The following is a 17,411-nucleotide window of genomic DNA, read 5'->3' on the forward strand; positions in this document are numbered from 1 at the left end:
TGGTTTATTGTGTGAAAAGATCTCCAAAAAATCTGAACTGTAGACTTAAACAAAAATGAAAAAAAGAAGATATTTAACCAACGTCAAATTGCATTCAGTGCCTGATAAAAATTCAGGCTTGTTAACCAAATAATTCAGGCTTATTTCAGTTAGCCTGACTTACTTTTAGGTTTTTGGTTCCATAAAGCAAATTCAACATAGTTCAAGCTCAGTTATCAGAAACAACAAATACAATATTTATACAGTAATACATTTATTTACCAATTATTTCTATTAAAAAGATGTGACGTAGCACTTGCTGCCTGCTGTGCATCTAGAAAATGTTCAGATAAACTAACATTTTATCATATTTTGCAGCCAGAACTTTGACAGTGATGCTTAGAACAACAAGCATGTCAGTATCTTTATTCAAGTGAATTAGGGATGAATCGACCACATGCATGAATCATACGTGAATATTAGCCGCACTGCTTTCTAAATCGTGTTTTTACGGGAGCTGATGTCTTATTATTAGCAACCAAAGTTTCCTCCATTCTCCTGTAGTTCACACCGTGGAGTTAATAATATCAAAACACATTTTCACAGAGTTGCTTCTTGCTGTTTAACTCTGTTTTTGTTTGTGTCGATGCTCTTTGTACCGCTGCTGTTTGCCACGATGGATCCATTTGATCTGCGTTCGAGCTGTATCAAGTTAACCCCGACTACATTACCTTTACTCAATCTTTATGGAGGAGGCTGTTCGTCTGTTAGTTTCATTTGATTCAGATGCAGGATTTTAATTCCAAAAATTATTCGGACTTAAAAACAAATCTTTGTAAGTTATTTATAATTTTATAGTACATTTCAAGCACCTTTTGACAAAACAGAAGGTCAGGCTGGATTTTTATCTCAAAATGGGGCCTGTCTTTGTATAGCAGTTAGGAAAATGTTTGTTTCTACACAAGTGTTTTAGACTGTGAGGATTATTATTTTTATGCTGCCTCGGCCACTTTGCGGCCTGGACTTGAAATTTTTCATCGAAGTCTTTGTCCAGTGCACGTCACTGTGTACTTTATGATCCAGTCTCTTGGCCTTCATTAAACCTAAAAAACAGCAGCACTGGCATGTTGTATTTACAAAGTTTACACTTGTGCTTGTAGTCTGCTATCACTTACCAGCAGCTATTATCATCTAAATGACTGCCCAGGATTTTCCTCTGAACTTTCCTGAACAGCCTTCTCCTGTTTTGAACCCCGATCCTGGAATAACTTTGAAAGCAAACTACAGTTTATGATTTTGCTTCAGTGGGAAAGTTCAAAGCTCTAAAGATGTGCAACATAAGAGTGCAATTGCTATTCCTGTGTTTAATTTTGTTTTGTGTATTTTTAGGTTCTTGGTTGATTTAATTTTACTTTTGTTCCATGAAAGTTGTTGTCAGGTTCAATTTTGTAATCTTTTGTAACTTTTTCAAGTTGTACCTTCATAGCCAGGTCCCTGTTATAAAAAGAGACTTTATTCTGGACGGTCGAGGCGGGCTGCAGATTTGGGTGATGATACTACGTTGGTTTATCACCATAAGCATATTTTCATATTGTTTTAGGATTGTCATCAGACAAATAGCAAAATATCGAACATTTTGAAAACAGGATCTGAAATTTGACATAAAGAAAATATATCTTGTGACATGAAAAATCCTTTGGTACACAGGGATGAAGTTCATATTGTTCCTGCATCTCACCCCCACGGTCTCCAGATGATTTACTGCTGTATACATTAACTGCAGCCAGCTGGAGTGTCCTGTTCTGCAGATATTAAATTAGCTGACGTGGAATTAGGGGAAATCAGAGGTGGTTGCTGGACAACGACTTATAAACACACCAGCGTTTCCCATCACAAGGTCGTATGTTAGATATATGGCTGTTTGCGGAGCATTAACCAAATGCCCCCTTTAAGGCAGGAAGCTACAAGCTTTTTATCACATTTATGGTCCAACACAAACAAGTCTGTGCAGTGAGTCTCAGCAGACCTGATGATGTAAAAAAAAAGATCAATAACATCAACTGTAACAGATAAAAGAAAAGTGGAAATGTGGCTTTCAGATAATCAGGTTGTTACTAGGCTAATCAAGTGGAAAAGGCACTAACAGAATTAATAGCAATAAGTCATTTTCTAATCAACAATTCTTTGGATTTTACATTTCACAGTGTTAAATGCAATGTGAGAATATGCACACACTGGTGTACACTGCAGGTGTAAAACTAGCACTGTGGATTTCTGTTCAGTCTGTCTTGTGGCCAGACAATATCTTCAACGTTAAATTCCTTGTGTCCCTCTGACCACCCACACACTCTGGTGGGTTTGTCAGCATCAACCAGCACAGCGTCGCAGGGTAGCAGCGGCGAACCCTCTTCTACCAGCACTGTGTAGAATTCCCTGATCGCATTAGATGAGGACACAAGACACTTATGTGAATTCTGCACCCAGTGTTGGACCGGAGGCGGGTCCAGCTCTTCCTGCAGCCTCCTCAGCAGAGACACGGGAATCATTCTCAACGGGTTGTCATCCAAATCCTCCGTATCCAAGACAACACAGTCCTTCCTGATGTCTTCTTTTGCTTCCATGTTTTCCTCCTCTGTTCGGTTGTTGTTCTTTCTGATGAACACCACTGGAACCATTTTCTCTCTTCCACAGATTGTCCATTGCAGGACATTCAGCATATGGCTTGGATCACAGATTAGCTGACAACACAAGGAAAACATCTTGTTTAGAGTCAAATGCTTCTCTTTGACCACTCGTGTTATATTGGTCAAATTTTAAGGTCATGCTGTAGAACTTACCAAACACGTAGCAGAACACCCAACCACCATGGCCAAGAAACCGATGGCAAAAGGAGCAGTGTGGACGGTTAGCTGGAGAAAGCAGTAAAATAACATTTCTAGAACACCGACCTACTAAATAAGTACAACCAATAAATAAAACACAATGGCCATTCAGCAGACAATTAGACCTGAGAGAGAAAGACGAAGGGTGATCTGCCCTTTAAAGGTCTCTTGAGAGGTCCCATATGGTGAAAATTCATCTTTTAAACTTGTAGGTGTAGAATAAAAGCTGTGAGAATATGAAGACAGTGCCATTCCTCAAGCCCCGCTGCAACAAGATGAGCCTCTTATTTTCACAAGCTAGTCAGAATTGTGTTCAGTACTCGTCATCCAGCTCACCGTCCAGTGCTTTTAGGTGAGTCATTCAGAATGCTCAGCTTCCCCACCGTCCACCAGGTCTATTTACAGCTGTTTCTGCTAACTTGAATATGTCTCAGCCATGCACAAAGCACAACAAATGGTCTGCTGTTGGCTACAAGAGTGAACACAAGAGTCTTCATGCACTCCCTGGTCTCACACACTTAGGCCCAATCCCAAAGCGCCCCTACACTAACCCTCGCGCAGAGGTCAGCCATATTAAGGGCTGTCCCAAACTGATCGCTATGCGAGTGCGAGTTGACAGACAAACCCTTAAATAACGAGTCTGCATCGGTGCAGCCTCACTGCGGTTTTGGAAGTAGGTGCGTCACAGACGTGGAGGAAACGTACAAGTGTGAGAGTTCCGCCTTTCTACATTGTCAAGTATTTCAGATCAAACACTGACACCCTTGTTTTCCTCACTGACTTTACATCTCAATCTAAATCGCAGAATGTGTTAAGTTAAAAGATCACCAGAAAAGGGAGATAACTGATCTGTCCCTGACATTGGTTGACTTGGTCCAGACCTGCAAATTCCTATTTGCATAAATAAACATCGGATTCACCTCATATCATCCTCATGGTTTTGGATATTAATTGATTATAGGGTCTGTGGACAAAACAACACAGCTCATCAGTCTGTGGATGCAAGCAACGCGTCTGACCGTTGCCATGGTGACTTTTCCGGGGAGGTAGCGAGGGCGTCCCTTTGTTTGGCTTTCTTTTTTTCTTTTGGCTTTACACCCTCCCCCTTAATCAGGAGTGCCCTGCACAACTGCAAGTGTAACTCGATTTGGAGTGACACTCGGTAGTGGAAGTGTGTAGGGGGCGGTTTGGGCCTTATTCACCCCTGTGTTACTGTTAATCACACAGAGAGAGTGTTCTTCCTGAAGGGAGTGTGGACAGCAGCAGCTCAGGTGCATTTAAAGTGACAGGCACTAAAACCACCAGTTTATAACTAGGGGTTATACATTCATGGTAAAATGAACCATTTTGCTATATTTTGAGCTGAAAAACTGAAAGACACATCCTGTGAGACTTTAGGTGATTTGCTGAGAAGAATACTGAAACTAATTCAAATTATTCAAATTATCTGCTTAATTGTAACTTCTTACCCAAACTGTCATGATGATCCAAAACGTAGAGCCACGTTTTTCCACGAGAGATATGACTGTAGGCAAACAAGCCTGCACACACACACACACACACACACACACACACACACTCATTGTGTTACCAATGAATTGTTTTCACAAAAAACAGGGAGAAAATACAATAATCTTGGAAATATCCAAAAGTAGTACAAGGTTGTACCAACAAAGATCAATTTAAGATTAGTTATGATAAGAGTTTAACAAAGCTAGATTTAAACTAGTTTAACTAGAAATCCCTCCAGTAAAAATCACATTTTTTACCTTGTTAACATGTCCATATGGTGCTTATATGCGCTAAAAGACATTCCACAAGCCAAATAAGATGTCAACAGCATGCCTGAGTATTTCTTCCTTGAAACTGCTGTGACGGTCTCCAAAACACAGATTCAGACTTTCAAGGTTTCATATGTAATTAATGCAGTAACTTGCAGGGAGGTGGTTTCTGTATTATTGCACATGTTCAGAATTCGTTTCCAGTTCAAACGTTTGGCTGAGATACTCCAATATTACAACTTGCCATTGCATTGCTCAGAATAGTTTTACAGTGTTGGAGCAGAGTAGTAGGTGAGCTGGTGTGCTCGAGCTCTTCATAAAACTCAGTTGAGTTGATTTTGTCCCTTAAAATGTCTTTAAGGAGCTTGATTATTTTGATTATTTTTGCTTTTTCCATCTCGAAAAGGCAGCTGATTTAAACGTGTAAGTTTAAAGTTGATATTGGATCACAGTTTAAATTAAGGTTTAAAGTTTTTGGTGCAACAGAATTTAACAAAAAAACAAATAAGGTTTGAAGAAAGGCTTAAATTTAATCTTTAAGCATTTTACCTTCTCGTGAATATTTCTTCTTGGAACCCAAGAACTCTCAACCTAAAACACAAAGGTGAACATTCGATATCCATTTAAAATACTGTATAACAGACAGTAAGATGAAATATACAGTACATTGTCTCCTATACTGAGGATGTCATTCACCCTAAATGAATTTTGCATAACAACTGGCTGTTTGTGAGAGACCCACCCAGGAGTTGGTATGCTCTTCATTATAAAAGCAGGAGCTTGGAAAGGATATATTCCAGTCTTGGAAGCCTTTAAGTCCACAACACTTAAACTGTAGTGAGCACAAACCAGAGGTGGGTTAGAGGTATTCAAAAATGCTTTCTGTACGTTTAAATTTCCAATAGAAACAAAGCCACAGTAAACAGTAAATTTTACTGGAATCCTCAACATCAAATTTGCTTACCTCAATCTGCCAGCAGTTCACCTTGTTGAGTATGTCATCATCTGATATTTGTACGTTTGTCAGTAGTTCATTGGTTTTTGTAAAAGGCAGCAGTGCCAAGTAGGGCTTCTGAAAATTTTGTATCTCCTAGAGGCAAACAGAAAGAAGAACACCTCCGATTGTTTTCCAGCTGCAGACACATAACTAACAGACTAGTTCTTTTTGACAAAAGAAAAGGCTCAACTCAGGAGCCAATAAGTAATGCTTTCCAACCACATTTTATTGTCTTGCTCAGTAGAGTTTCTCTGTTGTCATCATATGACCAAAGAACATATTTAAAAGATGAACAATTGACTACCGTTTTCAAGCATCGAGTTTGGAATTTGACTGTCACGAGCTTGGGCCTTTGGATCCAGAAATGATAAACTAGAACTCAAGGACTCTCTGCCAGACAGTAGTAACTTACTCACCAGATAGTCATGGCCTAAAGCATATCCTGCTTTATTGTCTGTTTTCCTCTAAATGTGGGACCATCACTCGCAAAATGAGCATCATTCTGTATCGAAGAGACCATAAGCTTTCCGGAAAAATGTTGACTGAGGTAATAAAGCAACTGAGAAGTAAAATAATTTTGTTTTTGACTTTTATGCCTACAAACTTCTTTAACAACAAGGTCTATGACTGGTCACAAGGTAAATTGTTTATGAGTTCCACCTCATAGTTTATCCTTCTTTGCATTAGGACTGAGGAAGCTGAGATCTAGAACATAGGGGTTAGCAGTTAGTTGGTGAGTGTTTTTGGAGCTTGGATCTGAGTTTGCCTAGGACTTGTTGTCAGGTAACTGTCAGTCTTTATTGGAGCAGAGCACTTCCTGTTTCACTCTGAGTTTCAATAGGTGGGCCAGTCCCTCTATTGTTAGCTGGCTGAAAATCTAGAAGGGGCGGGTTCAGCCATTGTATGGAAAAAACACACTTGCCACACTTGTCCGCTCTCTCGCAAAAGCCTCCATTACTGGTTTGTCCTTCAACCTTGGCCTATGGAATTGTCAGTCTGCTGTAAACAAAACAGAATTAATCCAAATACTGGTTAATTCTTCAGATGTTCAGGTCCTAGCCCTGACTGAAACCTGGATCCGTCCAGAAAACACTGCCACACCTGCTGCACTCTCTGCTGCCTCCACCTTCTCCCACACACCCCGCAGTGCTGGACGAGGAGGTGGTTCAGGAGTCCTCACTTCCAAAAAATGGAAGATCACTAAGCTCTCTCTGCCAAGCAACAACTCCTCATTTGAATACCCTGCAATCAGTGTCACTGTACCTGTTAAGCTATATGTTGCTGTCATATACTGTCCTCCAGGGTGTCCGCTGGGAAACTTTGTAGTTGAACTGGACATGCTACTCTCAGCCATTCAGGACTATGACACACCACTTGTTGTCATGGGAGATATGAATATCCACACAGACAAAGGTCTACTAGCATCATTCTCCTCCAGTTTAAAAACTGCTAAGACCAAGTACTATCAGAACAAGATCTGTGGCACAACAGATGCTCGAAAAATATTTTCTGCTTTTAACTCACTCCTCCACCCACCTCCTCCACCACCCTCCACTCTGCTCACTGCAGACGTGTTTGCCTTTTTACGGACAAAGTCTCTGCAATCAGTAACCAGTTCTCTGAGTCTGACAAACTCACTGTTCACCTGCCAGCTCATAGGGTCACTTTTTCCTTGTTCTCCCCTCTGACTGAGGAGGAAGTCTCCAAGCTACTGCTGGACTCTCATCCTACTACCTGTCCACTGGACCCGATACCATCCAGCCTCTTACAAACCATTTCCTCAGCACTTAACCCTGCAATAACACATAGCATCAACTCCTCACCTGCTATGGTGTGTTCCCTACTACATTTAAGCAAGCTCGAGTCACTCCAATACTCCAATAAAACTACACTCGACCCAGCTCAGGTTGAAAACTACAGACCGGTTTCACGACTGCCCTTCCTGGCTAAACTACTGTCAGCTGCCTTTGACATGGTTAACCACCACATCCTCCTCTCCACACTCACTGAGCTGGGCATCTCACGATCTGCCCTCTGTTGGTTTGTGTCCTACCTCTCAGGAAGATACTTCAGAGTATCCTGGAGGGGAGAAGTGTCCGAACCACACAGTCTATCCACAGGGGTTCCTCAAGGGTCAGTGCTTGGTCCCCTTCACTTCTCAATTTAAAAATACTCAGTGCAATAATCCAAGCCCATAGTTTCTCATACCGTTGCTATGCTGATGATACCCAGCTCTTCCTGTCTTATCCTATATATATATCATCATGCCTTGCCCACATCTCGGCATGGATGAAAAAACGCCACCTTCAACTCAACCTCTCTAAGACTGAGCTCCTTGTCATCCCAGCCAGTTCCTCTCTACAACAAGAAATCAACATCCAGCTTGATTCAACTCAACTCAAACCCACAAAATCTGATAGAAACTTGGGTGTCATCACTGATGACCAACTAACCTTCAAGGTTCATGTGGCCTCTATTGCTTGGTTGTGTCGATTCGCTCTGTGCAAAATCAGGAAGATCAGACCTTTCCTGTCTGAACATGCAGCACAACTCCTGGTACAAGCTCTCATAATATCACGCATTGACAACTGCAACTCCTTACTGGCAGGCCTCCCCGCATCCACGGTCAAACCTCTGCAGATGATCCAGAAAGCAGCAGCATGTCTGATTTTCAACGAGCCAAAAGCAGCTCATTGCCCCGCTGTTCAGATCGCTTCACTGGCTTCCAGCTGCTGCCCACATCAAATTTAAAACTCTGACACTTGCATACAAAACCACAATGAGAACAGCTCCCTCCTACCTGAACTCTCTCATTCACATCTACACTCCCTCTTGCTCACTACGCTCAACCAACAAAAACCGCCTGATACAACCACCACAACAGGGCCCGAGGTCAATAGCTGGACTCTTCTCCTCTGTGGTTCAAGTTACTAAACTCTGTTCAATCTGCTGACTCCCTCTCAGTCTTTAAGAAAAGACTACAGACCCAACTCTTCACTAAACACCTTTGCACTTGACTGCCTGAAAACAAACAAAAAACAAACAAACAAAAAAAACTCCTTTTACCTCCCACACAGCCTGCGATTAGCATCAACGCCCTATCACACTTGCATTTGTTCTATGGCACTTATCTAGGTTATTTTCTCCTGACTAGATCCTTGCTTGTGTTATATCTGCTCTCAAATGTACGTCGCTTTGGATAAAAGCGTCTGCTAAATGAAATTGTAGAATTGTAGACTGGGTGTCAATGTTACATCTAGCCAGGAGCAAGTGTTAAGAGAACATCTTGGCCATTTCTATTGAACTGACTTAGACAACACAGCTTGTAACACTAAAGGCAGTGGTGTGTCTCGTGTACCAACTTCATGCCAAGCGGACTTTTAGACAGCCTCCACTCAGCCTGAGCCCTGCAGGAGGGCGGGTCCTGGGGCGGCAACGGTTGATGGCAGCAGGTGTTGGCAACCACCGTGATGACAGCTGGAGTCTGAGTGCCAACACCTGCCCGTTATAAGCGGCAGCAGAATCTACCAGCGTTGCTGAACCCGTTAGTTCCAGCCCTGTCTGAGTCTGAACCTCGTCAGTGGTGCCTTCAGTCCGACCTTCACCTGCCTGTCTGCTGTCCCCAGCTGTATGCCAAAGAGCGTAGACAATTCTACCTCAGTCTTCTCCGTGCTCAGCTGCCTACAGCTCCTCGTCTCCTGCTGCCGTCAGCCTGGACCCCCTTCCCTCTGTTGTCTGCGCCTGAGTTCCTGAACCGTTCGTAACAAGTGGAATGCAGTTGGACTTCTGTTTTTCTTTGGTGCAAAGGTTTCTTCTCCCATCTGAGGCTATGCAAGTGAACAGCGACAGCCACATATGTGCTCACAAGAACATGCAGCACTAAAAGTGGGGGGAGTTAAGACTAAGCTTTAGTTTGATTGGTGCAACTGACATAAAATTTCTTATAAAGGCTGCTTTTTAGAATTTAGTAAAAACTAGTTGGTTCAACCAGCTCCTGAAGGCTACACCCACTTGTGTATATAGTCTCTGCCCATAACAAGACTTCAGCCTCACATTTAGAGGTCAGATACAAGTGGTATCAATGTCCTTATCTGGACAATAAGTACATTTCCCCAAATCGAGATATCTGCTTGGCAACTGTGCAAACTCCATCTACAGAACAAGACCTAAAAATGTGTTTTAAAACTACTCTAGTAAGCAAACATTGTATTTTTCTACTGTTTCCACACTTCTACCAAAATCTAATAATGTAAGTAAATTTGCCCACCCGTCTCTCTTCGTTGTGGAGTTCGACAAAAGTCCAAATCATCATCACAACGATAGCGATCACAGTCACAATCTGTGGAGATAGTGACTGGTTTACGTTTCTTGTTTTTGCTATGTGCATATATATATATCACATGTTACATACAGATACCCACATACCAGTAGTGTGAAGCAGCTATGCTTTCTCCAAATTTCCAACACAAGAACGGTGCAGATCACCAGATTCAATCCAGACCACACATACACCAGCCTGGTCTCGTTTTCCAATCTGACCTCAAACTACAAGAACAAACCTCACAATCAAATGTCATCATCATATACATTGATTTATTGTTTTATTCCATAAACTAGAGAATAATCATACATCACTTTTGTCATTATCATTGAATATGCACATTTAATTACATTTTTGTATGTGTTCATGCTTATTGTAGTCTGATAAATGGAAAACCTTGATTAGCTTTACCTCAGCATCAAGTCCACACTTGAGGCTCTGGTTGCTCCAAAGTTGTCCCAACACTGCCAAGGTGAGTGCCACAGCACACCAGACCTGCAGGGCAACATTCGCTTTACTGTACAGCTGCAAACATCTCACTTCATTGAAGCAACAAGTGTGGGAAAGTAAAACTAAATGTACAGTACATCAGAGTACTGTACTTTAGTGCAATTTTGAGGTACTGAATGTTGGGTACATTCTTAAAAGCTGTTTTTATTCTTTCATAGAATTTCACTGGTACGTCCAGCACTCAGTGAAACTGTCACAGGCATCTTTCTCCTTCATACACAAGACAGAACCCTTTGCAGAGGAATAACAACAGTCTTCACACTGCACCAAATGAGGTATGGCAGGCCCTTCTTCCAAGAACACTTTCATTCCAACAGTGTCGCAAAAGAAATTCCACGTGAACCAACACACCCAGGTTGATGGTAATGCCTCAGCCAGAACTTTCTGAAACTTAAAGTGGTAATTTTAAATTGTCTGTAGGTGTGAATGTGAGTGTGCTTAACTGTCTCTCTGATAGACTGCCAACCTTTGCCCTTAGTCAGCTGGAAGTGGCCCCAGCCCCCCTGCAGGCCTTGTCATATAAAAAAAGTATATAATATATAATATGGGGCAGCTGTGGCTCAGGTGGTAGAGCGGGTTGTCCACTGATGGCAAGGTTGGCAGTTCGATCCCCAGTCAAAGAGAGCGCACAAACGGCTGTACTTCCTCAGGAGGCTGAGGAAATTTGGGATGCCTCCTGAAATCCTCAACAACTTCTACAGAGGTGCAGTCGAGGGTGTGCTCACCAGCACCATCACTGCGTGGCATGGAAACTCCTCCCTGCAGGACAGGAAGGCCCTCCAACGTGTAATAAAAACTGCACAAAACATCTCTGGAGTGGCCTTCCCATCGCTGCAGGACATCTACACCAGTAGGGTCATCAGGAGAGCCCACAACATCATCAAAGACCACACACACCCACAGCACACACTCTTCACACCGCTGCCGTCAGGGAGGCGGTACAGGAGTGTGAAGTCAAGGACTACAAGACTTTCAAACAGTTTCTTTCCTCAGGCCATGAGACTCCTGAACAAGCAGAAACACTGACTGAGCACTGCTGTTCAATGTACAATCCAGTTTACATGTGTCACCAGGCACTGAGCACTTTAAATGTTCATCTGCTGCTACATCACCTCGTTGATGCTGCTACCTGTAAATAGTCCATATGCACCTTAGTTTCCGTCTCTTTTTTATTCCCTTGTATCGATTTATATTATTGTTTTATTTGTCTGTTTTTATACATATATTTATTTATTTATTTTATTATGTATACGAGAGTGCGCAAAAGAGACAATTTCATTACCCAGTGTTAAACTGCTGTTTTTCATGCTGTGTATATGACAATAAATGTCTATCTATCCATCTATATATACATATATAGTATATATAAATATTCATCCGTCCATCCATTATCTATATACCTTAATCCTCACTAGGGTTGTGGGGGGGCTGGAGTCTATCCCAGCTGATTTAGGGTGAAGGCAGGGGACACCCTGGACAGGTCACCAGTCTATCACAGGGCTACACTTAGAGACAGACAACCAAGAACACTCACATTCACACCTATGGACAATTTAGAATCACCAATTAACCTTTTTGGACTGAGAACCCGGAGAGAACCCATGCTGCATGGGGAGAACATGCAAACTCCATAAGTATTCAAAACATCAAAAATAATAACGCTGTAATAATAAACAAACAATGTTAATAAATGAATAATGTTATCTATGTATGTGTCCTTACCGCATATATTAGCACCACTGATGTTGCACACAACAACACTCCATCAGGCTTTCTGAAAAAGCTTTTCTTCTTCTCGCCGCTATTATCCGTCTCCTCACACATGTTTCCGCAGTTCTGTTTCTCCAGCTGCTTGAAGACACTAAAAAACAACCACAGAAGGAGGCAGGACTGGTGACTCGTCTGGAGAAACGAGAAAATGAAGAAATAGCCTCTGTTCAGGCTGCATGATCACTTCCACTTTCCCCGGCATACAGTCCCTCCCACTGAATATGTGAGCACAGACAAAGAAGGGAGAAGATGTGAGGGGGAGGAACTCTACTTTTCTGACATCAGAAGCAGCACAGCTGGAACAGCTGCCAGATGTTTCCAGAGGTCTGTGGCGCCTTCTGTTGCTCTATGATTTGTAATTGACCAACAGTGACGGAAGAAATATTCTGATCCTGTACTTCAGTAAAAGAATTAATACAGCAAAATACTCCAATACAAGAAAAAGTCCTACTTAGGTAAAAGTACACAAGTATGAAAGTATTATTGTACAGAAGTGGTTTGTGCTGTCTTGCTGATATATTATTATGTATGTCAAGATTGGGTTGTTGATAGTGAAGCATCAGTGTGTCAGCAGCTGCTGGTGGAGCTGGTTTGAACCACACTCTAAAGAATAATGTTTGAGCTCAACAGTTTGCAATCTTTCACAGTTATGACAACTTCTAATAAAATTATGTTCAACCAGCTGCATTGGGAATCAGCTTTTCCTTTGCAATCAAAGGTATGTTTAATTGCCAGTTTTAACTATCTTAAATTTTCCAGGCATGTTAAGATAGAGGAGTTGGCTTGAAAGCCTGAACTCAAGTTAAAGAAAAATTAGGTCATCAAGCCAATTTCATGAAGCTACCTCAACTTGATCTTAAATGAACAAGCACAGAAATTTGAGTTCAGGTTACGCACAATATTAAGTTTATGCAATGACCAGCTAACACAACCCATCACACTGAGGTTTACAACTTAAAGGTTTTATCTAAATCAGTAAATTAGTTTTTATCTTGCAACTATGCACTTAATTAATTTATGGGAATGTGTCTCTTGAATTGCTTTTTAGATTTACAGTTTTATATACAATGACAGCAGATAACTGGGAAGTTGAGATGATTAACGGGAGCGGAAATCTGCAAATCTGTTTTAAGCTTTTCTCTATTTTTTCCGAGATATTGGATCATTTACACAATTATTAAAATGTCAGCAGTTTAGAAGGAGCTTCACCATTTGGTGGCGCTATTGTTATCTCACAGACATCTGAAATGTGACTGCACACTGCTTTTTGTAAGGAGCCAACAAGTTTGGAAACCACCGCTTCAATCTTTAAGTGTTGCATTTTAAAAGTTTGTTAGATTATGTATAGTGTAAGATCTTCATCTTAAATAAAGTAAAGCTGTTAGATTAATGCAGTACAGTAGCAAATACAATGTTTCCCTCTGAAATGTAGTTGTGTGGAAGGATAAAGTAGCATAAAATGGAAACACTCGAGTAAACACAAGCATCTCAAAAGTGGATTTTAGTCACTTATTAGTTTTTTAGCGCTAGACACACAAGTGAGAGTCACTGTTTGGAAAGATAAAGATCATTTTGCTCAGATTAAAAATTTTGAGGTAAAACATTCAATGATGAATCGAGCTTTTGAGAAGAAAAAAACAATGTTTATCTAAGTTTTTCGAGTGAGACTTAAAGTACGTCGATTTGCAGAAAACACATCTCAGTTATAAATTTATTTCGCTTATGCACTTATTAAATAATCACCTGATGACATCTGTGTGCCTTCAAGTTTTCTTTAATAATATTTTCAGTGATATTTCACCCACAACCTCCTCATGTTGCCCACTTGGTGGCAGCAGTGGACAATAAAAACAACCTCACAGCCACTAAAACTGACTTTCCAGAGTACTTTTAAGCCATGTTGGTCATTCTTTAAGCCCTGCATTTGAAAATAGACCCATTAATAATGATTTATTTGTTAAATGTCGTGTTTGATTTTCATATTCGATGTGAAGCATTTGTCCGACATGTTTATCTTCTCTGGAAGTTGTCCCTTTGGACTGTGACACAAATGTGTCAGTGTGCATGCAGGGAAACTATGCACCGCTGTCACCACCTTCCATGTAAAACGCTTAGAGTGTATTTAAATATACTTGTTCACACAGACACACACACACAAACACACAGCTCTCAAAAAGTTGGGACAGTAATTACATGTCTAAATCTGACAGAGCGTCCAACCACCGCTGCCTGGAAGCCTGCCAGTGTGTGTGTGTGGAGTTGTGTTACTCATGTTGTGGGGACATAAATCTGTTTACACAATCACATTGTGGGGACACGTCTCCCTTTTTTGGGGACAAAAAGTCACGCTCTGTAAACAAATAATAAAATTTTAGTGTGAAAACTTGATTTGAGGCGAGAGAGAGGCTGGGTTTAGGTTAGACAGAAGGGTTAGGGGTTAGCGGTCATTATAGCAGCGGTTCAATGAATGTAAGTCAATGTAATGTCCTCTGAAGTAATGGAAACGCCACTGTGTTTGTGTGTCACTGGTGAAGACAGAGACAGGCTGGCTGGAATCTGGTGAGGGAAGGGCTATACTGAGGGTGTTGCTGCATTCAAAAACACACAGCAGTGCCACATCACCCACCACACCACTGTGTCCACACACACTCACATCTGGCACACAAATTCCAGATTCACTGACCCTGTGTCATACAGTGGCATCATTCCAGCTGTGGGGGAACTTCTGTTTTTGTTTGGGTCATTAATGTCGGCCCTCCACTTAGGTCCAGACTGAAATATCTCCACAACTATTGAACTGCAGTTTGTTCAAGTTCAGAACGAGTTTACGTAGCTGCGATGCTTTAACTTTTCATCGAGTGTCACCAGCAGGTCAACATTTTAATTTATCTAACACTAGTGAGTAAATACTTGTGAAACTAATACGATTAGTCATGATATGCATAGTCTCTACAGGTGCATGTGAGCCCCTGTTCACGACTGCACCTGTCCAACATTGCAGACTATAAATCAGTGGCATGATAAGGAATAAGAGTAAAAATGTAGGAGTTTAACGGTTCCTGAGATATTGTTATTTAAACATTGTCTCAGATTTTAATGTGTGAAAAAATTATTAGCATATGTTAGCATCAAGGGAGCAGAATTAATTTCAGATGTTTATGTTTAAAAGTGGGGCTGCAAGGTGGAGCAGTGGTTAGCACCGTCATCTCACAGATAGAAGGTCCCCGGTTCGCATCCCGGTTATGACGCCCAGGATCTTTCTGCATGGAGTTTGCATGTTCTCCCTGTGCAGCGTGGGTCCAAAAACATGTTGAGGTTAATTGGTGATTCTAAATTGTCTGTAGGTGTGAATGTGAGTGTGCTTGGTTGTCTGTCTCTAAGTGTAGCCCTGTGATAGACTGGTGACCTGTCCAGGGTGTCCCCTGCCTTCACCCTAAGTCAGCTGGGATAGACTCCAGCCCCCCGCAACCCTAGTGAGGATTAAGTGATGTATAGATGGATACTTAAATGTGGGAGACTGTGTACAGTTTGTTTGTGTTGATGCTCTGGAGAGCATAGCATCCAAGATGTCCACAGAACAACTTTCTCCTTGTTGTAAAGTGTTTCATTCTTCATCTTCTCTTCCAGTTGATTTCAGGGAGGTGAAACTCCCCCTCCAGGACTGTGATGTTTATTAAAGCTGCAGATTCATTAGTTGTGATTTAACAGCATTAATTACTCTCATCCATGGATCCATGACCATTTTCCTCAACATCAACAGGTTCCAATCTTTACAGTACCAGTTTCCCATCATCAGCAGAGCACTTGAGCACAGGAACACCATCAGTAGAGATGCACTGTTTTTTGTTTTGTTTTTAGCCCACCTACCCAACCAAATCAGAGAGGCAAAAACAAGCCTCAATCCACAACTAGAACCCAACCTGATGCACGATGCAGGACAACACAGGCCCGTTTCACTCCCAGGTTACCTCAGACATCTAAACTGAACATTTTGTTATCAAGGTGACGTGGTGTGGGGTGTATCTTCAGCAAACTGCTGACAGATCATAAAATATATCATCACAATACGGGCCTATCGCAGCCTATTAAAGATTATATCATTGGAATACTACAGGCAGCAATTTCTATGATCCTCTTCTGCAAGTGCGTGTTGCTGCTTGTCACTTAAGAATTACGCTACAGTCTGGCTGTGTGATGGATGTGGGTGACTTTAGAGTTGAGTAATGCAGATTATTGACAGCCAGGGGAGGACGTGCGTGGTCTGATAATGAGAGAGGGAAAAAGAGAAGGTGGACTAACAATCACAGCGGGCTTATTGTACACATTATGTCTGTCGGTTACTCGTAATCTAGTCACGAATGGTTTGTTAGGCTGCTGCTTTTGTTATTTTTTTTAACCCGACCCACTTGAACCTGACGTATTTTCTGTTTATCTCAACTGGGGGGTCTCACACATCACAAAACCCAGTTTTCCAAAGCATGCTGTCATTGCCATTCACTGCCAGATTTTCGTATTTTTTACAGATTTTTTTATTTACAGTATACATCTCATGAACCAGACAACAGATTCTCCAACTCTGTGGATTCCTCATGCCATCATTTCCAGAAGATATTTCCTCATTTTGATGATGCTGGCGGGGATCATTGTGCGACGATGTGATTCATAGGTGTTGAATTAGCTCGAGGTGCGGTTTAATGGCTGTGGAGGCCTTATGTCATGTGCTTGGCATTGTTTTCATACTCTTCAGTGACCCCCTCCTACCCTGTGACTGCCACACTGTCATCCTGGGACAGATCACATCACGGAGTGTCCGGAAGCATCAGCATTCAGGTTTTATTCTTTCATTTGCAACCTTTTATACATCCCTGAATTTTGAAGCACATGAGCAGAGGGGGGCACAGTGAGGTTGTGTAACATGCCACTGAGTCATTCCTTTGCCCCGAGGGCAGACATTTTCACCTTGCTTGATTACTGCAACAGGCAGGCTCACGTTCTTGCCCTCTTTTTCTTTCTTCACTTCTTTCTGTGTCAATACGTGTGTGTCCAGAGCAGATATCCTCCTTCTACCAAACATACATATTTCATGACTGCAGGAACGCACGTGAGAAAAATAGAACGTGAAGAGGGAGTTCATCGTTTAGCAGCGAGGAAGAGAGTCAGAGAGATCTAAG

General features: G+C 41.7%; 1 protein-coding gene across 2 annotated transcripts; it reads right to left on the bottom strand.

Moving 5' to 3' along the window:
• Positions 1-40: 40 nt before the first annotated feature.
• On the bottom strand, positions 41-12,329 carry LOC103358114 (uncharacterized). Of its 2 annotated transcripts, XM_008282939.1 has the most exons (10): positions 12,193-12,329; positions 10,372-10,455; positions 10,065-10,184; positions 9,907-9,978; positions 5,607-5,732; positions 5,385-5,474; positions 5,192-5,233; positions 4,331-4,402; positions 2,817-2,888; positions 41-2,717 (listed from the first exon to the last, which is right to left on the bottom strand). In XM_008282939.1, the coding sequence occupies exons 1-10, from the start codon at positions 12,292-12,294 to the stop codon at positions 2,238-2,240; spliced, it is 1,260 nt and encodes a 419-aa protein (XP_008281161.1). In that variant the 5' UTR covers positions 12,295-12,329; the 3' UTR covers positions 41-2,237. The 2 variants fall into 2 exon arrangements, with proteins under 2 accessions (XP_008281161.1, XP_008281162.1); XM_008282940.1 differs by lacking the exons at positions 9,907-9,978; positions 10,065-10,184.
• Positions 12,330-17,411: the final 5,082 nt, after the last annotated feature.

This window comes from Stegastes partitus, unplaced genomic scaffold (genome assembly GCF_000690725.1).
Source record: "Stegastes partitus isolate 25-593 unplaced genomic scaffold, Stegastes_partitus-1.0.2 Scaffold290, whole genome shotgun sequence".
In the NCBI taxonomy this organism is placed as follows: domain Eukaryota; kingdom Metazoa; phylum Chordata; class Actinopteri; family Pomacentridae; genus Stegastes; species Stegastes partitus.